The sequence below is a fragment of the Salmo trutta genome, chromosome 15 (genome assembly GCF_901001165.1).
Source record: "Salmo trutta chromosome 15, fSalTru1.1, whole genome shotgun sequence".
Lineage (NCBI taxonomy): Eukaryota > Metazoa > Chordata > Actinopteri > Salmoniformes > Salmonidae > Salmo > Salmo trutta.
Genome location: NC_042971.1, coordinates 41,530,660 through 41,558,347, shown reverse-complemented (window position 1 = coordinate 41,558,347; position 27,688 = coordinate 41,530,660). Strand labels below are relative to the sequence as shown.

Below are 27,688 nucleotides of genomic sequence, written 5' to 3'. Positions count from 1 at the left end.
TGCCTATCGATAGCGTGCTAAAGTATAGGATCGTGAAAACGATTTAAAAAGTGTGTTTAAGTATCTTCGTAAACCGTATGGATCAAGGTAATGTGACAGTGATATATATTTAAATGTGTTGTGATACTAAGGGTGGGAGGTGTAAATTATTAGCTTGTAGCCTAAGTGATGGCCGTATCAGATACGCACCGCTGGTAATGAATGATCTTTCCAGTTGCCAATGAGCTGTTGTTCAACCTTAGTGGTTTTCCTTTGTGGCATTTCATAAAACTGTTAAGTAATCTCACCAATCAATATTAGTATAGCAGGGTTGTAATTTAAAGTAGAGGATACAGTATGCTAAAACCTCTGCGTGTATTCTTTCTCAATAGTGTTATCTTGCTTTTCACCCTTCAACACAACACATAGAGATGATGGATGGAGCCTAGCTGATTTCAGCTTTAGACATTATTTTACTGTAATTCTATATCCTCTTGTTTGTGTTTTGTTGTCTGCATTTTTAGTGTACTTCAGTGACATCAAGTGATGGGATATTGAAAATTGTTCAACATGCACACAAGCAATACATTTCATTCAATGTATTCAATACTCCTCCTTATCTTAGATATCTACTGCAGCCCACATCCTCCACATACACCATCCGTTCTGCCAGTCACATTCTGTTAAAGGTCCACAAAGCACACACATCTCTGGGTCGCTCGTCTTTTCAGTTCGCTGCAACTGGCGACTGGAACGAGCTGCAACAAACATTCAAACTGGACAGTTTTATCTCAATCTCTTCATTCAAAGACTCAGTCATGGACAGACAGTTGTGGCTGCTTTGCGTGATGTATTGTCTGTACCTTCTTGCCCTTTGTGATGTTTGTGCCCGATGTTTGTGCCCAATGTTTGTACCCTGTTTTGTGTTGCTACCATGTTGTGCTGCTACCATGCTGTGTTGTCATGTGTCGCTGCCATGCTATGTTGTTGTCTTAGGTCTCTCTTTAAGTAGTGTTGTGGTGTCTCTCTTGTCGTGATGTGTGTTTTGTTTATTTTTATTTTTAATCCCAGTCCCCATCCCTGCGGGAGGCGTTTTGCCTTTTTGTAGGCCGTCATTGTAAATTATAATTTGTTCTTAACTGACTAGTTAAATAAAGGTTCAATAAATAAAATAAAAAATGCAATATTCCGTGCAGTGGCTAAGATACAGCAATCTCTATGCATTTTGTTTCCATTTTACTCTGTGTTAATTATAAAGATAAAAAAGGAGCTAACTACTGCGCTATAAACTATCATACATATTGAATTTTTCTAGGAGTTACATTGCTGTCATGGATTGTTCTGAAACCCAGTACTACTTGAATGGGAACTGCCACCCATGTCTGCAATGTGGACCAGGACAAGAGCTGTCAGAGGTGGGTATTGTTACATTATAGAGGAATATTTTTGTTTTGAAAGAGAATTTACCTTATTTTCACAACAAACAGATAGGCCTATAGACAGATAGGCCATGTCTAGTAGCCTATCAACTCAGCTGAGCAGTAGACGTGTGAAAACATTTCTTAACGTTTTAACGGCCATTTTATTATGGGTTTTGAGTTAATAATAAGAAAAATAAAAATAAGAAAAATTCCACGTGAATTCACAATGCAGCTGTGCTGCTGCCTGCAACGGTTTGGGTCTCATGTTTGGGTCACACGGTGCGTCCCTTTCAAATGATTAAGCGTTACACCTGTACTACCATTACTGTAACTCAATTCCACCTTGCATTAACTTCTCATCGAAGTTCTCAATGTATTGCCAGACAGGATTTCATAGTTGTCGCTTGCCTTTCTCTGCCATTTTTCCAACTGACTCCAAAATAATTGATTCATCGACTCCTTGCACGTCAACTCCCGGTGTCGACTCCCATTTCGCCATTTCTGAGTGTCAAGATTAGATTCTTCTAGGAACGGAGGAGACTTATTAGGTCTGGTGCTTACGATAACTCGGTTAGGGATTTCTCTTAACGTTTAGGATCCCAATTTCCTTTAAACGTTTTAAGGTTCAAATGTTCACACCTTTTACTGCAGAACCAGGATTTGTCATTACAACAGGTGTAGGATCTTAATTGTATCCTTAATTTGCAGGATAACTTTCCTGCAATACAGGAAATGTAAAACGTGTAGTGTATTTTAGGTTTAAAAAAGCTTCTGAAATGTGTAATTTCCATTGAGAAATGTCGGCCTTCATTTTTCCTTTAGAAAAATATAGCCTCTCAACCCCTACAGAAATGTCCATTAGTTATCCACATAATAATTCACTTTTCCTGTTGCTGTAGCAAACTGGCTCAAATGAACATCCTACATTTTTATGAAACCACAAAAAGTTTGATTTGACTGTCTGTGGTGATCTCACTCTAACATAATTCCACTGGCAGAGAACTTTGTTCCAAATCCACACAAGTCCACTTGGCAGGCATGCTAAGGATCTTCACATTTGGGTTTACCCATGACCTAAAATAACCCCAGTGCTCATTGGAAGGGGGAACAGTCATGTATTTTGTAATCTAGACCTCTAATCATCATATTCACTTCTATTTCTGTTTTGCAACCGTCTGCTTAAGAAATTCACTTCAGTGAAATCCTTAGCTGTAAACAGGTCTGCACTGTATATTTTGATTCTTATTTCCCGGCAGGACTGTGGTTATGGAAGTGGACGGTCGGCTTATTGCATCCCCTGTAATGTCAAGACTTATAAAGAGGGTCGGGGTTACCACTTCTGCAGATTCTGCCAGTCATGTAAACGCATAAACAGGCACCAGAAGTCACTGTGCACCTCTAAAAGCAATGCAGTCTGTGGGGAGTGTTTACCAGGGTTTGTACTGTACATTATCTCATCGCATTCTTACATATAGTATCTACACATCTTTATAGTTAAGCCATATCTGTGCTTTTAAGTCATAAAAGCTCTTCATCGAGAACAGAACATGTGGACTTAGTTTTATTAGCTCGTTTACTTGAAATATAACTATTTCAGACTTTTTTTCCTGCTCTACTTTTATCTGATTTCAGCTTTTACAGTAAGACACGGATAGATGGCTTGCAGGACTTGGAGTGCATGCCATGTGGTCCCTCCTCCACTACTGAGCAGCAGTGCAGCCGTAAGTCTCAGTAAAGCTTGGACGGGACTCTGAGAAAGGAAAACAACTTCATTATTGATGTCAATTGTGTAGCCTACTGTTATATTAGAAAATTACCTCCATGTGCTGGAAACTTAATTACCCATGTTTTTATTAGCCTAATTTTCTGTGTGCAATTGTTGACGTAGAGAATGAATTGTTTGGGTTATGAGATATTTAAGAATTATAACACTGTTCTTTATTAATAGAATAGTGTTATAGTAATTGTATTTGCCAAAGGATCAAAGTCAGAAATTTAAAACATCAAATAAATGTTGTGTGTTTAAGCATTTGCTCAGCCGTTTGCTCAGAACCAACCTGAATCCTTTTGTTTTGCAGGAAGCAGAGAAGTTGATGTGGAAAAAGTCTGGAGCCCAGAAGGCCCAGCCCATAATGCTGCTGTTAACGCCACAATTTCTGTAGCCCTGGTTACCATGGCAATCATCCTAGCTGCTGCCTTGTTTATATACTTCAGACATACCTTACTAAAGAAAATATTTAAAGGTATCTCATTATCCACATGCAAATCTCTCCTTTAATGAAGTTTTTGTTGCATGAGATTTTCACACAACCACTGATGAAACTGTAATAATGTGGATTCTGTCAGTGTGTTTGTTGAAATCACTTTTATAGTAACACGCAGGGTACAAGTAATCCTCCTCAAACTGTGCCTCCTCTAGCTCATTAATTATCTTCTCTCTCTGAAAGGATGCCTGGCTCCTCAAAGCACAAGTCAGAATGACATGGAGTGTGCAGCATACCCAGTGAACAGGGTCACACTGAACCTGGAGCAGGAAGGCCAAGACTCAGGTAATTATCAGAGTAAAACCACCCACCACGCTTTATTGACCAGCACATTATTAGTAGTCCATTGATGTCTCACTAAAACAGACATCACACATGATAAAAAAGGGCCTTAAACGTCCCCGAATTGACTCATATTCTAGTCAATTTGTGAACGCATGGTTCATAAGGGGTTTGTTAGGGTACTAATGTAACCCTCTGATGACCTGTCTTCCTACAGGTGCATGTGATAACTCTACCACCACTGCAGAAACATTGGCCAGACTGCAGTCCAAAGTGGACATAATTGTCCCTCTGGGGTCCATTGTACTAAACCCTGACCTTAAAACTCAGGACCACAGATACCTCCTGGTGACCCAGCCGCTGGTGCAGAACTCCACCTGCAGTAACTGCTCATCTGGGTTTGTCTGTCAGATATCCTCTGAGCCGCCCTCAGTCAGTGGGGACGTCCCACTCACAATGGAGATCCCTGTGGGTCCAATAGACAGTGGGGAGTATGTCGCAGGGTCCCTGTTCCTGCAGAGCAGTGAGGGATACTGTGCCTCTGAGCTGCAGGAGAGCCCTCTCCATCAGCATGTCCCAGTGGAGTGCACTGAGCTAGACTTCCACAGCACTGCAGTCTCAACACTGGACCTCGACAGTACTACAGACCCAGACTGTAGCTCTGTGAGCCTGGGGATTACTGAAATATCTGAGATTAGGGACGGCTCCTCCGGAGACAGGTTAGGAGGAAGACAACTGAGGAGGAGTCCATCTGACTGCCCAGAGGAGCAAACTGACAGCTGTTGGAGCAGCCGTCAACAACCCTGCAACAGAAGTCTGGGAGGCAGTAATGCGGTAATAACCTTTAGGAAAGACAGATTTGTTTCACATGTTCTCACACAGATGACCATTTACTCAACAGTAGTGAGTTTGAGTGAGCAGTTACTAGATGTAGCTGTATTTTATGCTTACACAGAATTTTTTAAAAGCGAATGGCACCCTTCATTTCACTCTTAAGTTGTGGCCATGGGATGCAATGTAAAGACACACACACACACTGGCTGATCTCATAAGTTCTGATACCCTCCCATTATAGGCAAGAGACTGGAAGCCCATAGATCATTTGTTTCATGTTTCCCACTTGTCATTTAAGACATAATTAGCTACAGTGGGGGGAAAAGTATTTGATCCCCTGCTGATTTTGTACGTTTGCCCACTTACAAAGAAATGATCAGTCTATAATTTTAATAGTAGGTTTATTTTAACAGTGAGAGACAGAATAACAACAAAAAATTCAGAAAAACGCATGTCAAAAATGTTATAAAATGATTTGCATTTTAATGAGGGAAATAAGTATTTGACCCCTCTGCAAAACATGACTTAGTACTTGGTGGCAAAACCCTTGTTGGCGATCACAGAGGTCAGACGTTTCTTGTAGTTGGCCACCAGGTTTGCACACATCTCAGGAGGGCTTTTGTCCCACTCCTCTTTGCAGATCTTGTCCAAGTCTTCAAGGTTTCGAGGCTGACGTTTGGCAACTCGAACCTTCAGCTCCCTCCACAGATTTTCTATGGGATTAAGGTCTGGAGACTGGCTAGGCCACTTCAGGACCTTAATGTGCTTCTTCTTGAGCCACTCCTTTGTTGCCTTGGCCGTTTGTTTTGGGTCATTGTCATGCTGGAATACCCATCCACGACCCATTTTCAATGCCCTGGCTGAGGGAAGGAGGTTCTCACCCAAGATTTGACGGTACATGGCCCCGTCCATCGTCCCTTTGATGCGGTGAAGTTGTCCTGTCTCCTTAGCAGAAAAACACCCCCAAAGCATAATGTTTCCACCTCCATGTTTGACGGTGGAGATGGTGTTCTTGGGGTCATAGGCAGCATTCCTCCTCCTCCAAACACGGCGAGTTGAGTTGATGTCAAAAAGCTCCATTTTGGTCTCATCTGACCATAACACTTTCACCAGTTGTCCTCTGAGTCATTCAGATGTTCATTGGCAAACTTCAGACGGGCATGTATATGTATTCTTGAGCATGGGGACCTTGCGGGCGCTGCAGGATTTCAGTCCTTCACGGTGTAGTGTGTTACCAATTGTTTTCTTGGTGACTATGGTCCCAGCTGCCTTGAGATCATTGACAAGATCCTCCCGTGTAGTTCTGGGCTGATTCCTCACCGTTCTCATGATCATTGCAACTCCACGAGGTGAGGTCTTGCATGGAGCCCCAGGCCGAGGGATATTGACAGTTCTTTTGTGTTTCTTCCATTTGCGAATAATCGCACCAAATGTTGTCACCTTCTCAACAAGCTGCTTGGCGATGGTCTTGTAGCCCATTCCAGCCGTGTGTAGGTCTACAATCTTGTCCCTGACATCTTTGGAGAGCTCTTTGGTCTTGGCCATGGTGGATAGTTTGTAGTCTGATTGATTGATTGCTTCTGTGGACAGGTGTCTTTTTTACAGGTAACAAGCTGCGGTTAGGAGCACTCCCTTTAAGAGTGTGCTCCTAATCTCAGCTCGTTACCTGTATAAAAGACACCTGGGAGCCAGAAATCTTTCTTTGTTCAAATATTTTTTTATTGAACACATACACAAGAATGGTGTATAGGTATAAAAGACAAGTTTACAGTTCTTATCTAAACATAAGAGAACAGACATTAAGCAAAAGACCCAGAGTTCTGGGCACAAAACAAATATTACAAAACAAGACATACAAAACAAGGACAGCTAGAAAAAAAAAAGAAAAAAAAGGGTCGATGTAGCCCCCCCACTTATACCCCACTTTATCCCCCCTTATTCCACCCTATTCCCCTCCCAACTGCTCGGGTGGCGGGGCCAGCACACGCTGCCCAAAGGTAGATTACCGAATGACAATTGAGAGTGCGTTAAGTGCAAATTCACAGCGCCGCCTGGTCCAAGTAAGAGAGGAAAGGCTGCCAGATTTGATCAAATGTTGATAATTTATTGTTCAAAATATATCTAATTCTTTCTAAGTGTACAGTGTTTGCCAATTCGCTGAGCCATAATTTGGTAGAGGGCGCTTCCCTCTTTTTCCAAAACAACAAGATTAATTTTTTGGCCGAAATGAGACTGTAAGAGATGAGTTGTTTTTGGGAGTTGGTTAATCCGTTTAGGGAATCGGACACTCCCAGGATTATCAGAAGCGGGTCTGGGTTTATTGAAGTCTCCAGAACTTCAGAGAGGATCCCAAAAATTCCACACCAATACCCATACAAGTTAGAGCATAGGGCAAAGCAGTGGAGTAGTGTACCCTGTTCAGCCTGACATTTATCACACATAGGGGATGTCCCAGGAAATATCCTATTCAGTTTGGTTTTGGAATAGTGTAATCTGTGTAATACCTTGAATTGTATGAGACGATGTCTGGAGTTAATGGAGCAGGAGTGGATATACACCAAGCTGTCTTCCCAGTCTGCCATCGAAATGTCAGTCCCTAGTTCTTCCTCCCATTTTGCCTTAATGGCATCAGTAGAGGGTGCGCTAACAGATTGAAAAGCATCATATATACGAGATATCAGTTTGTCTGAGGTGGGGCATATTTTTATGCATCCGTCAAACGTGGAAGGTTTAGCATTCCCAAATGTTGGGAGGTATTTTCTAACATAGTCTCTAATCTGTAGGTATCTGAAAAAGTTACTTCTGGGAAGATTATAAGTTTCCCTCAGCGATTCAAAGGAAGCAAAGGTTCCCCCTATATATAAATCCCCTATGGTACTTATCCCCAACTCTCCCCACCGCTCAAAGGTGTTATCAAGGTTAGAGGGGGCAAAGGAGGGATTCCTGGCAACAGGAAGCATGAATGATATTGGTCTAAGATCAAAGTGGACTTTAATTTGCTTCCAGATTCGGACTGTGCTATGTATAATAGGATTGTTACGGTAAAGTGACATCTCCAGATTGACAGGTGACAAAATCACAATACCAATAGAGAAGGGGTGGCACTCCTCTCGCTCCATACTAAGCCAGCTGGATGGCGGGAGTGCGTCATCCAGCAGAAACGTAACAGCGCGGAGGTTGGCGGCCCAGTAGTAAAATATAAAGTTTGGGAGAGACAATCCTCCTTCCATCTTGGATTTACAGAGGTGTTTTTTTACCTATCCTGTGTGTTTTATAATCCCAGATGAAAGGATTGATAATAGAGTCCAGTTGTTTATGAAAGGATTTAGGTATGAATATTGGGATGTTCTGGTATAGGTAGAGCAGTTGTGGGAGGAAGACCATTTTAGTTCTCCAAAATTGTATGTTTGCCTTAAGTTTTTCGCATCAGAGAGGGGAAATTCTCTTTAAATAGTAAGGAGTATTGTTTGGTAACTACAATTCCAAGGTAGGTAAATTTATCTGAAGATAGCTTAACTGAAAGATGTTCTAGCCAGGAGGTGTTTTGCAACCGAATGGGCATTAATTCACTCTCGTTCCAATTTATTCTGTATCCCGAGAAGGTACCAAACAAATGAATCACCTCCAGAATAGCTGGAATACTATCTTGGGGTTCTGTTACATAGAGGAGAATGTCATCTGCGTATAGGGAAATCTTATTTAGAGTATGTTGAGTATTATAGCCGTGTATTGCTGCATGAGATCTGATCGCTTGAGCGAGAGGTTCAATAATAAGGGCGAAGAGCATAGGCGACAGCGCACAACCCTGCCTTGTCCCTCTGTGAAGGTTAAATCGGGGCGACAATGATTGGTTAGTGAGTATTCTCGCACAGGGGTTCCTATATAAAAGCTGGATCCACTTTATGAACCCATCTCCAATATTACATTTCTGTAGGACCTTGAATAGATAGGGCCACTCAACTTGGTCAAAGGCCTTTTCAGCGTCAAGAGATATAACGGCTAGGTCCATGTTAGGTAACCTCTGAGAATACATAATGTTGAATAGGCGCCTGAGATTGAAGAATGAGTTTCTGTTAGGGATAAAGCCGGTCTGGTCTGAATGGACCAATTTGCCAATTAAAGTGCTCAGCCTGTTAGCCAAAGTTTTTGCTAAAATCTTTTGGTCTGTATTAAGGAGGGATATTGGTCTGTATGACCCTACCTCTTCCGGATCCTTACCCTTCTTATGTATAACTGTAATAAACGCCTCATCCAAAGTGGGTGGGAGCACTCCATCCTCGTTGGCCTGAACCAACATTTTGTGTAGGTAGGGAGAGAGAATGTTGCTGAATGTTTTGTAGAATTCACTCGGGTATCCATCTGGGCCCGGGGTCTTGCCACTCTTTAGAGTTTTTATTGTTTCTGTAATTTCTTCAAGAGATATTTCCTTATTCAGGAAGTTAGAGTCTTCCTGGTTCAGGGCAGGAAGATTACAGTTCTCCAAAAAGTTTTGCATAATTAAGGGGTTAGGGTCTGCTTTAGATGTATATAAAGTCTCATAAAACTGACGGAATCTGTCATTTATGTCTTTGGGGGAAGAGAGTAATTCCCCAGATGCAGATTTAACTTTGTGAATCATACGGTCACTCACATTCTTACAAAGTTGTCTGGCGAGTAGTTTGTGTGGTTTGTCACCAAACTCAAAATATTTTTGCTTGGCATAGAGAAAAGATTTAGCAATTTTAGCAGAGAGGATCTGATTGTATTTAAATTTTAAAGACATAATTTTTTTATGTTTCTCCCTAGATGGGTGTCTAGCATTCTCCCTATCCAGTAAGTGAATTTGTCCCTCCAGTTCTACCAATTCTCTTCTGTTTTGCCTACTCCTGGCAGTCTGAAAGGAGATGATACAGCCTCTCAAATAAGCCTTCAGTGTTTCCCACAATAATGCTGGGGAAGTCTCTGTGTTGTCGTTGGTATCAAAGAAAAATGTAATTTGATCTTTAAGATGTTCACAGAATGTTGGTTCAGTGAGGAGCTGAGGATTCAACCTCCAGACCCTCTCGTTTGGTACGATGTCACCCAATCTCAGGGAGAAGGTGAGTGGACTGTGGTCAGAGATTATAATATCATGATACCTCACATTACAGGTATAGGGGAGTAGTTTAGCATCAACCAAAAAGTAGTCAATTTGAGTATAAACATTGTGAACATGAGAGTAAAAGGAGTATTCCCTACTCGTAGGGTTAGAGATCCTCCATATATCAAATAAGTTCGAATTTTTTATGTAGGTATTCAAGAATTCGCTTGAATAGGAGGTAGGGGTTCGCCGGGTAGAGGATCTATCCAAATATTGGTCTAGTACACAGTTGAGGTCTCCTCCAATGACCAGGTTAGTATGGGAGATATCTGGAATCAGGGCAAGGACTCTTTTGAAAAAAGAGGGGTTATCAATGTTTGGCCCATAGATATTAAGTAGAGTTACAGAAGTAGAGTGGATCTCTCCTATTACGATCCCAGAAATCTTTCTGATTGAGAGGGGGTCAAATACTTATTTCCCTCATTAAAATGCTAATCAATTTATAACATATCTGACATGCGTTTTTCTGGATATTTTTGTTGTTATTCTGTCTCTCACTGTTCAAATAAACCTACCATTAAAATGATAGACTAATCCTTTCTTTGTCAGTGGGCAAATGTACAAAATCAGCAGGGGATCAAATACTTTTTTCCCTCACTGTAGCTGTGACAAATTAAGTTTACAGATTCACTCATTTAGTAGAGAATGTTTCCCTGGACGAAGCAAAAAAAAGTATTCATTCATTAATATTTATATTTGTAGATGGAAACCTTGAGCCTGCTGAAGAAGTGTATCCGAATCATGCAAGGTGGGTTATTTTTCAGTTTACTTGATATCTAAAGCTTATTTTAATGCTGGAGCACATTCAACAGAAACAAAATGAAACATTGCAAATCTCAAAGAAACCACAATACACAGTATATGTGACTGATGAGGTGAAGTTCTGTTGCTGTTGTGGCTAGGGATTTAGTTGAGCTACGTATTCACAGATTCAAATCTTGTGCTTGATGTTTCTGGATTTCAAAGTTAATGCAGCAGTTTATACCAGTAGTTTTTAAAGTTGTTTTTCATTGTGTCTTGATGGCTTTAAAACATTTCTTTATCTTGGCCAAGAGGAATAGTCAAATATACAATGTCTTACTGTTCTACAGGCCACATGGAGAAACAGACAATCGTTGTGCCAAGAGACTTAGCTGCATACTTGGCACCACTGGCTAAATATTCAAGAAGAGGATAAATGTTTTCCCTTTACAGCATGGGCTAGTCTTGAGGTAGTAATGATGACAGCATGATACAATTGCTAGAATTTGCTACCTGTAGGCTTCCTGGTGAAGCAACACACCAACTGACCTGGCGTGTGGTCCACAGAGGATGCCGTTATTTGCACACTGTCACTGTCCACAAGACATTCTCAAATGTTGAATGTAGAAACAGTAACATCCAGTAATAGCTGAATAGTTAACCACTTGTGGTAGGTGGTCAGGGGGATCTGTGCTCATTTCCCCATTGGCCTGTGTATCTTCTACTTCCAGGTGTCCGTCTAGGCAGGCTGCCGCAGGCCTTGGTGGATTCTCTGGCTCTGAAGCTGGACCCAACGTTCCCAGGAGTACAGAACTACCAGCAGGTGGCGCTGAAGATGGGCATATCTCACGAGTTGCTGAAAGACCTGCGCGGGTTTGATCAGGTCTTTCGGTACCTTTCCTCCTGCACTCTGCTGACGGTACCTGAACTGCTCCACACCTTCTATCTCCTGCAAAGGCCTGACACCCTGCTCCTGCTATGTGAATATGCCCTGCAGCGCTATTTCACAGGATGAACATGCTAACTGTTGATGCTAACAACACTTCTGCCAACACAACCTAGAAGGCTGACATCAACAGGTTATAATATGATCAGTATGCGTACTACTCAACTAGAACCTACCTGGAACAACATAACTGCTTAAACTCATATGTGGATGTGTAAACATTTAGGGGTTCACAGCAAAGCTGTAAAACCTATTGTTAGTATTAGATTATTTGTTTTCCTTGACATGGTCAAATAACGCATTGGAAACTTTTTTCAAATTTTACACACAGAAACTAGAGACCTGAATAATTTGGTCAGAAATAATGGCACTGATTGACCTATATGTGGCACTGTTTTAAGCAGTCTCACTTAAACCCTCATATCCGCCGCCTCATTTGACCTAGAGACTTGAAACGTTGTATCTAGGTGTTGTTCCCCATACTGAACAAATTTGCCTCAAGTTCCCATAAGGTCTGTCGGGACAGATTTTCCTCCATCTTGGAAATTTTGGAAAACCTTTGAAAAATTTCTCATGAACCATAGGTAACTTCTCATGAAATTCGGTATGTAGGCGCATGGTACATTTCATAACTTAGTTTGAGAAAAGCTAAGCGATTGGTTAAGTGATGGCTGAGTTATTGATAAATCAGGAAAACCAATTTTACGTGTCCTTTTAAATCCTTTGTAAATCCACCCCACAATGGCCTATCAACTTGAAACTTTTTAGAATAATCAAATACATTACCACGATGAGCCATGCTACACTTGGAATTGATATCTTAAAAATATGGACACTATTAACAATTCCCTTTTTTCACTATATAACGCTAATACATAAAATATATTTTTTAAATCTTCTCATGGACTAAAAGTCAGATTCACTCCAAATTTTGTCTTTGGACAGTAGTCCATAAAGCATTTGAGAAAATAATTATTTGAGAAAATAATGTTGGTGCATTCAAAGATGTCCACACTATACCAGTAGATTCATATTTGAAATCTAAATCTCATGAACCATTGGACCAAATGATACCAACTTTGGAATGTAGGCCCATGGTGCATGCCTTAACTTAGTTTCAGCTAACGTATTGGTCGAAAGATGGCTGAGTTATTGACAAATCAAAAATCTGATTTTACGTGTCCATTTAAACCACTGTAAATCCACTACATAGTGGCCTATCAACTTGAAACTTGTCATCGCTATCATGGATGTCCTTGTGGTATTGAGAGATAAACATGGTAATGCTTTCACTGATTCCACATAAAGGAAGATAGTTCCTACATGATAGGGTGCTTGATTTTTTTTATCCTATTAATCTTGAGTCCTTTCTGTCATCAAGCCTGGTCAGCTATATTTGTATTTTTTATTCGGAATAGATCAAATGTTATTTTTTACCTGGTTTCACATGTAATGTATGTGAATGTTAATGTGACATAATTTACTCTATGTTTCAGATATTTTGTCATGCATCAAATGCTATCCATGAAAAGGATGCATTCATATCTAAAAGGTTTGTCAGAAGATACATTCTTTTAAATGCATACTGTACAAACTATGTTTATGGCTGTACTGAATTTTGTATTAGTATTACTTTTTATACATGGTTTGGACTTTTGTAAACAAAACAAAAATTACATTCCTATTCATGGTAATTGTGTTGTGATGTAATTTGTCATAAACATTACGTAATAAAGAAGTATATAGTCATGGACAGATTTGAACAGAAAACATGGCCAGTTGCTGTATTTCTGCAGTACATAATTGAAAAGCAGACGTAAAATTAAGATTTGCAGAACTAATGCCACACTACTGACATTTCTACTAAGCTACCTTTTAGCAAGGCTTTCACATTGTGTAACAACACAAATTATTTTGTTAAGAAATGAAACTTGAGTTTTTCTCAGCATTGTTCATTTACTTTTCCAAACAAGTACAGCATAGAATCACAATAAATGTTCACGAAGACATCACAAAAGTCAAAATTAGGAAAAAGTACAATAATTGTACATCTATAGGAGACTGGATATTATTACTTTTATATTGAATGGTCAAATAAAGCTATTTTACTGTTTTACAGTCATGAACAAGCTGATGGAGCCCTCTGATGTTCTCTATGTGTATTACAGTAGATATCATGATTTCAGTGACATCAATGAGACAACCAATTTGTATTAGCAACCAAAATCATAATGTATTGTTTACAACCATACCAATATCATTTGCTTATACCTTATGGTGTTGTTTTTTATGTGGTATAACTGTAAACTGTTACAAAGCTGACTTCCCAGAAAGACCATCTAATTTGAGATTGACAAACATGCTATTTGTAAAAGAAAATATGTGTCTTATTTTGTGATATGACATTTCTAGTTGGTGATCTATTCAAAATAATAATATAATTCTGGCACTTGATGAAATAATAATATAATTCTGGCACTTGATGAAAATATAGTGGAAATTCAAATGTGAGGTAGTTCACAATATTATACACCAGGTGGCATGAGTAGGATGATGTTCTACTGCGATGAAATATTGTCTTATAGGCTGTGCCAAGTCTAGGTCCAAAATTGTTGTATTCACATGCGCCAAATACAACAGGTATTTACAGTGAAATGCTTACTTACAAACCCTGAACCAACAATGCAGTTTTAAGAAAAATAAGTGTTAAGTAAAAAATAGATAAAACAATTTAAAAAGTACAAGCAACAAATAATTAAAGTGCAGCAGTAAAATAACAGTAGCGAGTCTATATACAGGGGTACCGGTACAGAGTCAATGTGCGGGGGCACCGGTTAGTCAAGGTAATTGAGGTAATATGTACATGTAGGTAGAGTTAAAGTGACTGCATAGATAATAAACAGAGAGTAGCAGCAGCGTAAAAGGGAGGGAATGCAAATAGTCTGGGTAGCCATTTGATTAGCTGTTCAGGAGTCTTATGGCTTGCGGGTAGAAGCTGTTAAGCCTTTTGAACCTAGATTTGGCATTCCAGTACCGCTTGCCGTGCAGTAGCAGAGAGAACAGTCTTTGACTAGGGTGGCTGGAGTTTTTGACAATCTTTAGGGCCTTCCTCTGACACCGCCTGGTATAAAGGTCCTGGATTGCAGGAAGCTGGGCCCCAGTGATGTACTGGGTTGTACGCCAAATCTTTTCAGTCTCCTGAGGGGGAATAGGCTTTGTCATGCCCTCTTCATGACTGTCTTGGTGTGTTTGGACCATGATAGTTTGTTGGTGATGTGGACACCAAGGAACTTGAAGCTCTCAACCTGCTCCACTACAGCCCCGTCGATGAGAATGGGGGTGTGCTCGGTCCTCCTTTTCCTGTAGTCCACAATCATCTCCTTTGTCTTGATCACATTGATGGAGAGGTTTTTATCCTGGCACCACACGGCCAGGTCTCTAGCTTGTTGGCGTTAAAGGTATAGTTCACCAAAATAACATATTGGTTTCCTAACCAGCAGTCTATTGACAAGGTATGACAGCAATCCATGCATTGGACCGATATTAGCATTTTTCTGTCATCGGACCGATATTAGCATTTTTCCCGCATCATGTTCAAATCATCTATAAGTGACTTTGTTGAGCTTCATAATACATTTTAGATAGTTTTGAATGATTTTGACATGATACTTGAAAAATGCAGATATCGGTCCCATGACTTGAATGGGATTTGTGCCACAAATGCTAAAACGTTAGTATGTGGAAACAGTGCCAGGGAAACTAAACCAAAGCATGGAATGATGTCATACCTTGCTTTATTTTTCTAGATCAAATAACATTGAAAACAACCACTTTCTGTGCAGTATTTATTTCCCATCCTTACAAACCACTTAATGTAAATGTTCATTACTGTATTGTACATAGGCTGGTCATCTAGGTTTGTACCTGTAGACTTTCCATCACCATGAAGAAAAACAATGCACAATACAGTAATTGATTACATTGAGAGATCAAGTGGTTTGTGATGATGTGATGATGTAGCTCAGTTGGTAGAGCATGGCACTTGCAACACATGGTACTTGCAACACTCACTACTGTAAATTGCTCTGGATAAGAACGTCTGCTAAATTGTAAAAGGAATTAATAGACCATTTCAGTTTTCACATAGAAATACTTATTTGCAAAGTATTTCAAGAAACTGGAAAACAAGCAAGTATTTTAGATTCCACAAGTATTATCAGATTATCTGTTTTGTACAGATAATGATCAGACTCAAGTTACAAATGCTGGTAAACACTCAAATACAAATACATTTAGTTTAAATACAAATGAAACACTCACACATAAGCACATCTGATTCCCCTGGCCCTGACATTATTTCACAGTGTATGTTCAACCAATTTTATACATGATGATTGTCTATGATTCAACCAGCAGATGGTGTCTGGTGAGAAAAGTACATTTTTCTATCAGGCATGCTGATTGGTCAATCCAAGCCATTCAATAACTTTGGGATTTTTTATGATCATCTATCTACCTAATTATATAAATTCCTGAAATTATTGAATTAAGCAATTATAAGAAAAATAAAACATTTATGGGAAAGCAATTATATTGGTAGATAGTTCAACTCAGATTATTTGAATGATTTCAAGTGTAATGACATGACATTATGGGTACTCCTTTAAAGGTAATTCAGTGAAAAGCACATATCATTCAATTAAGTGAACTTGGTCTGATACCATCTACTACGTATGTGGTGAATGGAAAATTATGTAAATAGCTATTTAATTATGAACCTCAATGACATAGCCTACACATAAAAAAGATCACACCCTCCCATCAGTAAGTATTCACACTTGCTTAATCTTGGCTCATAGGATCTGACTAATTGCATAATGCTAATGCAGGGCCAGGAAAAATCCTTGAGGACCACACACAGAACTGGTGATTTTACTTCCTCCATCTGATCAGGGACTGAATGAATCAGCCCTGAGAATACATTGTGAGTCAAGTTTAGGCCAATGACATACACTGATCAACTAACTACCAGGGAGGAAAGAAAAACAGCAGTACTACTGTACATCTCTTGAGGGACAGAATTGAATAGCCCTATTCAATAGCGTGAACTAATGCATGATAGTGAATGTTTCGAGTTTACTCTGTGCACAGTTACACATTTATAAACATTATACTATAAAAGAAGAATAGACACTGAAACAATTTTTTTTTTACTTGAATTCTGTATCCGTAGGCTATCATGTTTTGAAAAAACCCATTACATGCAAAATCACATTAGTTTTATTTACCATTACAGTATCCACTGGCGAGTGTAGAGAGTATAGAGATATTGTTATCCACATCGGCACCAACGATGTTAGGATGAAACAATCAGAGGTCACCAAGCGCAACATAACTTCAGCGTGTAAATCAGCTAGAAAGATGTGTCGGCATCGAGTAATTGTCTCTGGCCCCCTCCCAGTTAGGGGGAGTGATGAGCTCTACAGCAGAGTCTCACAACTCAATCACTGGTTGAAAACTGTTTTCTGCCCCTCCCAAAAGATAGAATTTGTAGATAATTGGCCCTCTTTCTGGAACTCACCCACAAACAGGACCAAGCCTGGCCTGTTGAGGAGTGACGGACTCCATCCTAGCTGGAGGGGTGCTCTCATCTTATCTACGAACATAGACAGGGCTCTAACTCCTCTAGCTCCACAATGAAATAGGGTGCAGGCCAGGAAGCAGGCTGTTAGCCAGCCTGCCAGCTTAGTGGAGTCTGCCACTAGCACAGTCAGTGTAGTCAGCTCAGCTATCCCCATTGAGACCGTGTCTGTGCCTCGACCAAGGTTGGGCAAAATTAAAGATGGCTGTGTTCGCCTTAGCAATCTCACTAGTATAAAGACCTCCTCCATCCCTGCCATTATTGAAAGAGATTGTGATACCTCACATCTCAAAATAGGACTACTTAATGTTAGATCCCTCACTTCAAAGGCAGTTATAGTCAATTAACTGATCATAATCTTGATGTGATTGGCCTGACTGAAACATGGCTTAAGCCTGATGAATTGACTGTGTTAAATGAGGCCTCACCCCCTGGTTACACTAGTGACCATACCCCCCGCGCAAAGGCGGAGGTGTTGCTAACATTTACGATAGCAAATTTAAATTTACCTACAAAAAAAACAACAACGACGTTTTCGTCTTTTGAGCTTCTAGTCATGAAATCTATGCAGCCTGCTCAATCACTTTTTATAGCTACTGTTTACATTTTTGGTGACTTTAATATTCACATGGAAAAGTCCACAGGCCCCCCCAAAAGGCTTTCGGAGCCATCATCGACTCAGTGGGTTTTGTCCAACATGTCTCTGGACCTACTCACTGCCACAGTCATATTCTGGACCTAGTTTTGTCCCATCGAATAAATGTTGTGGATCTTAATGTTTTTCCTCATAATCCTGGACTATCGGACCACCATTTTATTACGTTCGCAATCGCAACAAATAATCTGCTCAGACCCCAACCAAGAAGCATTAAAAGTCATGCTATAAATTCTCAGACAACCCAAAGATTCCTTGATGCCCTTCCAGACTCCCTCTGCCTACCCAAGGATGTCAGAGGACAAAAATCAGTTAACCACCTAACCGAGGAACTCAATTTAACCTTGCGTAATACCCTAGATGCAGTTGCACCCCTAAAAACTAAAAACATTTGTCATAAGAAACTAGCTCCCTGGTATACAGAAAATACACGAGCTCTGAAGCAAGCTTCCAGAAAATTGGAACGGAAATGGCGCCACACCAAACTGGAAGTCTTCCGACTAGCTTGGAAAGACAGTACCGTGCAGTATCGAAGAGCCCTCACTGCTGCTCGATCAGCCTATTTTTCCAACTTAATTGAGGAAAATAAGAACAATCCGAAATTTCTTTTTGATACTGTCGCAAAGTTAACTAAAAAGCAGTATTCCCCAAGAGAGGATGGCCCTCACTTCAGCAGTAATGAATTTATGAACTTCTTTGAGGAAAAGATCATGATCATCAGAAAGCAAATTACGGACTCCTCTTTAAATCTGCATATTCCTCCAAAGCTCCGTTGTCCTGAGTCTGCACAACCCTGCCAGGACCTAGGATCAAGGGAGACACTAACGTGTTTTAGTAATATATCTCTTGACACAATGATGAAAATAATCATGGCCTCTAAACCTTCAAGCTGCATACTGGACCCTATTCCAACTAAACTACTGAAAGAGCTGCTTTCTGTGCTTGGCCCTCCTATGTTGAACATAATAAACGGCTCTCTATCCACCGGATGTGTACCAAACTCACTGAAAGTGGCAGTAATAAAGCCTATCTTCAAAAAGCCAAATCTTGACCCAGAAATTATAAAAAACTATCGGCCTATATCGAATCTTCCATTCCTCTCAATAATTTTAGAAAAAGCTGTTTCGCAGCAACTCACTGCCTTCCTGAAGACAAGCAATGTATACGAAACGCTTCAGTCTGGTTTTAGACCCCATCATAGCACTGAGACTGCACTTGTGAAGGTGGTAAATGACCTTTTAATGACGTCAGACCGAGGCTCTGCATCTGTCCTTGTGCTCCTAGATCTTAGTGCTGCTTTTGATACCATTGATCACCACATTCTTTTGGAGATATTGGAAACCCAAATTGGTCTACACGGACAAGTTCTGGCCTGGTTTAGGTCTTATCTGTCGGAAAGATATCAGTTTGTTTCTGTAAATGGTTTGTCCTCTGACAAATCAACTGTACATGTCGGTGTTCCTCAAGGTTCCGTTTTAGGACCACTATTGTTTTCACTATATATTTTACCTCTTGGGGATGTCATTCGAAAACATAATGTTAAATTTCACTGCTATGCGGATGACTCACAGCTGTACATTTCAATGAAACATGGTGAAGCCCCAAAATTGCCCTCGCTAGAAGCCTGTGTCTCAGACATAAGGAAGTGGATGGCTGCAAACTTTCTACTTTTAAACTCGGACAAAACAGAGATGCTTGTTCTAGGTCCCAAGAAACAAAGATCTTCTGTTGAATCTGACAATTAATCTGGATGGTTGTACAGTCGTCTCAAATTAAACTGTGAAGGACCTCGGCATTACTCTGGACCCTGATCTCTCGTTTGAAGAACATATCAAGACTGTTTCAAGGCCAGCTTTTTTCCATCTACGTAACATTGCAAAAATCAGAAACTTTCTGTCCAAAAATGACGCAGAAAAATTAATCCATGCCTTTGTTACTTCTAGGTTGGACTACTGCAATGCTCTACTTTCTGGCTACCCGGATAAAGCACTAAATAAAGTTCAGTTAGTGCTAAATACGGCTGCTAGAATCCTGACTAGAACCAAAAAATTTGATCATATTACTCCAGTGCTAGCCTCCCTACACTGGCTTCCTGTTAAGGCAAGGGCTGATTTCAAGGTTTTACTGCTAACCTACAAAGCATTACATGGGCTTGCTGCTACCTATCTTTCCGATTTGGTCCTGCCGTACATACCTACACGTACGCTACGGTCACAAGACGCGGGCCTCCTAATTGTTCCTAGAATTTCTAAGCAAACAGCTGGAGGCAGGGCTTTCTCCTATAGAGCTCAATTTTTATGGAATAGTCTGCCTACCCATGTGAGAGACGCAGACTCAGTCTCAACCTTTAAGTCTTTACTGAAGACTCATCTCTTCAGTAGGTCCTATGATTAAGTGTAGTCTGGCCCAGGGGTGTGAAGGTGAACGGAAAGGCTGGAGCAACGATCCGCCCTTGCTGTCTCTGCCTGGCCGGTTTCCCCTCTTTCCACTGGGATTCTCTGCCTCTACCCCTATTACGGGGGCTGAGTCACTGGCTTACTGGTGTTCTTCCATGCCGTCCCTGTGAGGGGTGCATCACTTGAGTGGGTTGAGTCACTGACGTGGTCTTCCTGTCTGGGTTGGCGCCCCCCCTTGGTTTATGCCGTGGCGGAGATCTTTGTGGGCTATACTCGGCCTTGTCCCGGGATGGTATGTTGGTGGTTGGAGATATCCCTCCAGTGGTGTGGAGGCTGTGCTTTGGCAAAGTGGGTGGGGTTATATCCTACCTGTTTGGCCCTGTCCGGGGGTTTCATCGGATGGGGCCACAGTGTCTCCTGACCCCTCCTGTCTCAGCCTCCAGTATTTATGCTGCAGTAGTTTATGTGTCGGGGGGCTAGGGTCAGTCTGTCACATCTGGAGTATTTCTCTTGTCTTTTCCGGTGTCCTGTGTGAATTTAAATATGCTCTCTCTAATTCTCTCTTTCTCTCTTTCTTTCTTTCTCTCTCTCGGAGGACCTGAGCCCTAGGACCATGCCTCAGGACTACCTGGCTTGATGACTCCTTGCTGTCCCCAGTTCACCTGGCCGTGCTGCTGCTCCAGTTCCAACTGTTCTGCCTGCAGCTATGGAACCCTGACCTGTTCACCGGACGTGCTACCTGTCCCAGACCTGCTGTCCCAGACCTGCTGGAACCCTGACCTGTTCACTGGACGTGCCACCTGTCCCAGACCTGCTGTTTTCAACTCTCTAGAGACAGCAGGAGCGGTAGAGATACTCTCAAAGATCGGCTATGAAAAAGCCAACTGACACTCGTGTTACCGACTTGTTGCACCCTCGACAACTACTATGATTATTATTATTTGACCATGCTGGTCATTTATGAACATTTGAACATCTTGGCCATGTGCTGTTATAATCTCCACCCGGCACAGCCAGAATAGGACTGGCCACCCCTCATAGCCTGGTTCCTCTCTAGGTTTCTTCCTAGGTTTTGGCCTTTCTAGGGAGTTTTTCCTAGCCACCGTGCTTCTACACCTGCATTGCTTGCTGTTTGGGGTTTTAGGCTGGGTTTCTGTACAGCACTTTGAGATATCAGCTGATGTAAGAAGGGCTATATAAATACATTTGATTTGATTTGATATCCATACAAGTGTTTCACCAATATTCTCTTTCACGATTATTTACAAAATATTTTACAAATTACTTCACCATTTTATTATTTTTATTTTACCTCCCCTTAAAGAAATAGACTTCCGTTGAACTAGATCTAATTAGAAATTACATCAACCAAATGGAGATAGGTGCGACCTTGACAGAATCTTATGGAAAGATGTTAACCTCTGCATTAACCTCTATATCTTTATACAGAATCTATGTAGTTATAGAAATGACAACCTCAGCATGGATGTCCTGCCCTCTTGGAACGCCAAATAAAAGGCAGGGACTGTAACGATCGTCGCCTGGTGACGAGGAAGCGGACCAAAACGCAGCTGGGAGCGAACACATGTTTATTGAACACACTGGAATTAAACATGTACACAAAATCAAGAAAAATGTCGATACGTTACATGCTCAAAACAAAAAGAGACAACACCCCACAAACAGCGTCGGGAAAACAGCAACTTAAATGTGATCCCAATCAGAGACAATTAGCGACAGCTGTCTCTGATTGGGAATCGACAGAACCCAACACAGAATTTCCCACCTAGAGCCTACACAAGGCTAAAACGTAAACAAAACCCAAACCAAGGAAAAATACCTAACATGACACGCCCTGACCCAATATACCCGAGTTCACCTGGTCAGGGCGTGACAGAACCCCCCCCCCCCAACGGTGCGTACTCCCGGCGCACCAAACTTAAGTCTATTAGGGGGGGTGGAGGCTCTGGCCCCGGGCGTGTTCTTTCCCCCGCCTTCACCTTAACCCTACCCCTCTGGCCCGGACTGGACCACTGTGGAGCGGCATGCTCAGGCTCCGGAGCGGAGCCGTCGACCGGAACAGGATTGGGCACCGGTGGACCGGAACCGGGCCGTGCCGGACTGTGGACACGCACTGTGGGCTTGGTGCGGGGAACAGGGATGGGCCGGACAGGACTGGGGACACGCACCACTAACCTGGTGCGGGGAGCAGGGATGGGCCGGACAGGACTGGGGACACGCACCACTAACCTGGTGCGGGGAGCAGGGACGGGCCGGACAGGACTGTGAACACGTACTGGTGACCTGAAGCGTGGAGCCGGTTTAGCCACTCGTCCTGGCTGGATGCCCATCCTAGCACGGCATGTGCTGGGCATGTCCACCGGACGCACCGGGCTGTGCGGGCGCACTGGCGACACAGCGTGCTACTCCGCATACCATGGCTTGGTGCGGGGAGCAGGGACGGGCCGGGCCGGGCAGGACTGTGGACACGCACCGTGGGCTTGGTGCGGGGAACAGGAACGGGCCAGACAGGACTGTGAACACGCACTGGTGACCTGAAGCGTGGAGCCGGTTTAGCCACTCGTCCTGGCTGGATGCCCATCCTAGCACGGCATGTGCTGGGCATGTCCACCGGACGCACCGGGCTGTGCGGGCGCACTGGCGACACAGCGCGCAACTCCGCATACCATGGCTCCTCCTCCAGATCTTCCCTCTGCAGGTGCTCAATCAGCTGCCTCATCTCCGTCTCTTCCTCCGCCGTCATCCCCCACGAGAGCAGTGGTCTGGGCTCTTCCTCTGCCCTTCCGGACCACCCCATTAGCCCCCCCCCAAAATTTTCTTGGGGGTGTTTTCCGGGCCTCCTCGACCGCCACCTGCGACTCCGTCTACCGGCTGGCTTTACCTCCTCGACCTGGGAATCCTTCCGCCAGGGTCCTTTCCCCGACATGATCTCCTCCCAGGTCCAGAACTCCTTCCCCTCGCGAGCCCATCTCTCGCGCTCCTTTTCCTCCCGCTGCTTGGTCCTGGTTTGGTGGGGTGTTCTGTAACGATCGTCGCCTGGTGACGAGGAAGCGGACCAAAACGCAGCTGGGAGCGAACACATGTTTATTGAACACACTGGAATTAAACATGTACACAAAATCAAGAAAAATGTCGATACGTTACGTGCTCAAAACAAAGAGACAACACCCCACAAACAGCGTGGGGAAAACAGCAACTTAAATGTGATCGACAGAACCCAACATAGAATTTCCCACCTAGAGCCTACACAAGGCTAAAACGTAAACAAAACCCAAACCAAGGAAAAATACCTAACATGACACGCCCTGACCCAATATACCCGAGTTCACCTGGTCAGGGCATGACAGGGACTTGAGCTCCGTCCTGAAGCTTCCGTTCAGCCAGCAGTAGATAAAAGGATTGTAACAGGTGCTACTCATGGCAAACCAATGGAAGGTGAAGTAGATAGCATTGTTAGTGTTAATGGCCTGGCTGGACACCAAAATCACATAACAGTTTAAAGGGAACCAGCAAATAGCAAAAACAGCCACCACCAACATCAGCATCTTCAGAGTCATCTTCTTCCTTTGTCTGTGGGCGACATATTGCGCCAGAGTCACATCCCCTATAGCATTACGCATCCATAGCTTCTTAGCAACGATAATGTAAGCTATGGAGATGATAGAAAGTGGCAACAAGTAGAGGAGGAAAAACGTGGCCAGGTCCAAGTACTTCCAAAACACATCTGACGGCTGTGGAAAGCTGGGCAGACACACCATTCGAACTTTTCTGTGATTAGGGAAAAACATGATGTTTGCTTACAGTCTCTACTTTTGGAAGTGAGTAGTTATGGGTTTATAGAGGCTTATATTAGTTATTATAGAAGCTATTAAAGGTAAAAGGTACATTCAAAATCAGAGGCTGTGTTGGCTAAGAATGACTGTAATTAGGTTTTACTAAACTCTGGATACAGAAGCCATTTATTAGTGTCTAAAAGGAAGCATAAATATTACAGTATGGTACTGATTGTCTGGAGCAAATATGTCATTTACATAAATAGATAATATTGCTCCCTTACCCAAAGTCAAACCACAGCAGCTTCTGATAAATGGCATGAGGTAGAGAGAAACACGAGGCCATCACCCAAATCACAACTATACCAATCATGCCACGAAACATTGATATCCGCTGCCTCATCGGATGCATGACTATCTGCAAAGAAAATGTGTTTAACTGGAATCCTTGTTCAAGTAAGTTCAAGTGAAGAAAGTAAAAAGATACAATAAGTGAGTTACTTGATGTCTGTCTAGGGCAATGGCCACTAGGGTCAGCACTGACACATGAACAGAGCAGTACTGTGTGAATCGGCTGACATGGCACATGGTCTTCCCAAAGACCCAGGTGCTGTTTACAAATCTGGCCTGAAAAACCGAACACATTTAATACAAACACAATCTGAGGTTTTCATTTAGGTAACACTTCCTAACACTTCCTTATAAATATATAAAACAAGTGGTAGTCAACCCTTACAATTATGCCAATTTGGATGACCATCAAATTGAAACATTTGTTCAAACTTGCACAATCAAAGCCATGCTTATAACAGTGCACAGACATATTTTAAAAATAAGTCAATTACACTGAACAAAAATATGGATGACATGTCTGGTGAGTATACAGGCCATGGAAGAACTGGGACATTTTCCACTTCGAGGAATTGTGTTCAGATCCTTGCGACATGGGGCCGTGCATTATCATGCTGAAACATGAGGGGACGGAGGCGTATGAATGGCACGACAACGGATCTCAGCACGGTATCTCTGTGCATTCAAATTGCCATCGATCAAATGTATTTGTGTTCATTGTTCATAGCTTATGCCTGCGGCAGCCATAAGATCAACAGGTGCATATCTGTATTCCCAGTGTCCTCATGCACGGAGCCCTAGCTGCGAGCCAGAGAACACTTCCCCAATACTTGAGAGAAATGGGGTGAATCCCACCGCTGCCACCAGTGTAGCAGGAGGGAGTGAGAGCTCTAATGGGACTTCAACTGTAACTCCTACAGTGCATAGCGAGCTATCAGACTGTACCACAAAAGCCAAGATCTTATTGCAGTACAATGCTTACACACAGTACACCTGTTACAGTAGTTGTTATGGTAGCCTGTTAGTTGCAAAGGCAATATAAAAAAACATGATCTGTAATTACACCACAGCCTACCCCCAAAGAGTGGTCCACCCATAAAAATGTAAACAATAGAGCAAGTTATTTTTATCTTTCCATGAGAGAAAACATTATGCTACATTTGTGAATAAATTCTCCAGTGTCAACAAACATTTTAACAAGTTGAGTTTTAGGCTACTAACCTTAGTAAGGTCTTTATCAGAAGCCTATTCTGCAAAATATAGTCATTATTTAAAATGACAGACTGTGCCTTTAAAGAATGCACAGAAATACATTTGAAAACAACGAGCCTACGACATAGTCACAAACAAGTATAGACCATATCTGTGGTAACTATTTAGCTCAGGTAACTTACCAGAGTAAAAGGAGTGTTGAGTAGAGTAATCATTAAATCAGCAACCGCCAAATTTATAATAAACAAACTTGTGACAGAATGCATCTTCTTGTTCTTTATCACAACGTGGCAAACCACAATATTCCCAAAAAGTGAAATTATGATAATGACTGAATAAGCTATAATGAGTAAAGTCTTGGTTGTTGAATTCTGTGACGCTGCCTCATATTTGCAATGAGGAACTTCACTTCACCATTCCTTGATCATTTGTCTGTATAAATGACAGGTGCTGCAGCATGTATTCCTCCGCGTCTAAACTGGTTGGTCAGATCATTTGACTCGAAGCATAGCTAACCACAGATCCAGCGCTCTTTCAGGTTGTCTGTTTGACTTGCGTTCGCACCAGAAATAAGGTATTCTGCTAGGCCTACATTGAACAACGAACCTTCAATGGTTTCCATAGGTGGACATAAAATATAAATATGTTATAATGTAAAATCCATTAACTTAGAATGAAAGAATGGGAGTATAGCCCTACATAATGTATTATTAGGATATTATAATGATTATTGTATTGATGGATATCTTGTGTACTGTGTATTTGTGATTATTTTGCCAAATAATTCAGCATTAGTGTCTGTTGATACCATGTAATGAAATAAACCATTCTCTCGACCTATCCACCAATGGAAACAACCTGGTTTCAGAGGATTTAGTATTATTGTGTACATAAATTGTAAACGCAATCTCTATTTCCCTCCACACTGTCTTCTCTTACCTGGACAAGAGGAACACATATGTGAGAATACTGTTCATTGACTACAGCTCAGCATTCAACACCATAGTGGCATCCAAGCTCATAACTAAGATAAGGACCCTGGGACTGAACACCTCCCTCTGCAACTGGATCCTGGACTTCCTGACGGGCCACCCCCAGGTGGTAAGGGTAGGCAACAACACATTCGCCAAACTGACCCTCAACATGGGGGCCCCTCAGGGGTGTGTGCTTAGTCCCCTCCTGTACTCCCTGTTCACCCACGATTGCATGGCCACGCATAACTCCAACATTATCATTAACTTTGCTGACAACACAACGGTGGTAAGCTTGATCACTGACGACAATGAGACATCCTATAGGGACGAGGTCAGAGACCTGGCAGCGTAGTGCCAGGACAACAACCTCTCCCTCAACATGTGCAAGACAAAAGAGCTGATCGTGGACTACAGGAAAGGGAAGGCCGCCCCCATTCACATCGACAGCTGCTGTAGTGGAGCGAGTTGAGAGCTTCAAGTTCCTCGGTGTCCACATCACTAAGGATCTATCAAGGTCCACACAAACCAACACAGTCGTGAAGAGGGCATGACAACAACCCTTCCCCCTCAGGAGGCTGAAAAGATTTGGCATGTGCCCTCAGATCCTCAAAAAGTTCTACAGCTGCACCATTGAGAGCATCATGACTGGCTGCGTCACCGCTTGGTTTGGCAACTGCTTGGCATCCGACCGGAAGGCGCTACAGAGGGTAATGCGTACGGCCTAGTACATCTGCCATCCAGGAACACTAGACCAGGTAGTGTCAGAGGAAGTTGTCAAAGACTCCAGCAACCCAAGTCATAGACTGTTCTCTCTGCTACCGCACGGCAAGCGGTACCGATGCACTGTAACCAATAGGACCCTGAACAGTTTATACCCCAAAGCCATAAGACTGCTAAATGGTTATTCCAGGTAGCTATTTGCTTAACTATTTAACTATCTGCATTGACCCTTTTTGCACAAACTTTTGTGACTCATCACATACGCTGCTGCTACTGTTTCTTATCTATCACGTTGGCTAGTAACACTATTCCTAGTTATTTGTACATATCTAACTCAGTTACCTCGTACCCTTGCTCAT

The 27,688-nt window shown here is 42.1% G+C and overlaps 2 protein-coding genes across 3 annotated transcripts; one reads left to right on the top strand and one right to left on the bottom strand.

Annotated features, from left to right (window-relative positions):
* On the top strand, nucleotides 1-13,356 carry eda2r (ectodysplasin A2 receptor). Of its 2 annotated transcripts, XM_029691585.1 has the most exons (10): nucleotides 1-87; nucleotides 1,295-1,394; nucleotides 2,657-2,835; nucleotides 3,033-3,121; nucleotides 3,479-3,643; nucleotides 3,848-3,949; nucleotides 4,164-4,780; nucleotides 10,602-10,647; nucleotides 10,991-11,110; nucleotides 11,372-11,444. In XM_029691585.1, the coding sequence occupies exons 2-9, from the start codon at nucleotides 1,311-1,313 to the stop codon at nucleotides 11,074-11,076; spliced, it is 1,368 nt and encodes a 455-aa protein (XP_029547445.1). In that variant the 5' UTR covers nucleotides 1-87; nucleotides 1,295-1,310; the 3' UTR covers nucleotides 11,077-11,110; nucleotides 11,372-11,444. The 2 variants fall into 2 exon arrangements, with proteins under 2 accessions (XP_029547445.1, XP_029547444.1); XM_029691584.1 differs by lacking the exon at nucleotides 10,991-11,110 and having other exon boundaries at nucleotides 11,372-13,356.
* Nucleotides 12,050-27,688, bottom strand: gpr83 (G protein-coupled receptor 83). The gene is made up of 6 exons (XM_029690236.1): nucleotides 27,672-27,688; nucleotides 25,818-26,043; nucleotides 24,574-24,699; nucleotides 24,357-24,490; nucleotides 23,629-24,067; nucleotides 12,050-12,124 (listed from the first exon to the last, which is right to left on the bottom strand). The coding sequence occupies exons 1-6, from the start codon at nucleotides 27,686-27,688 to the stop codon at nucleotides 12,050-12,052; spliced, it is 1,017 nt and encodes a 338-aa protein (XP_029546096.1).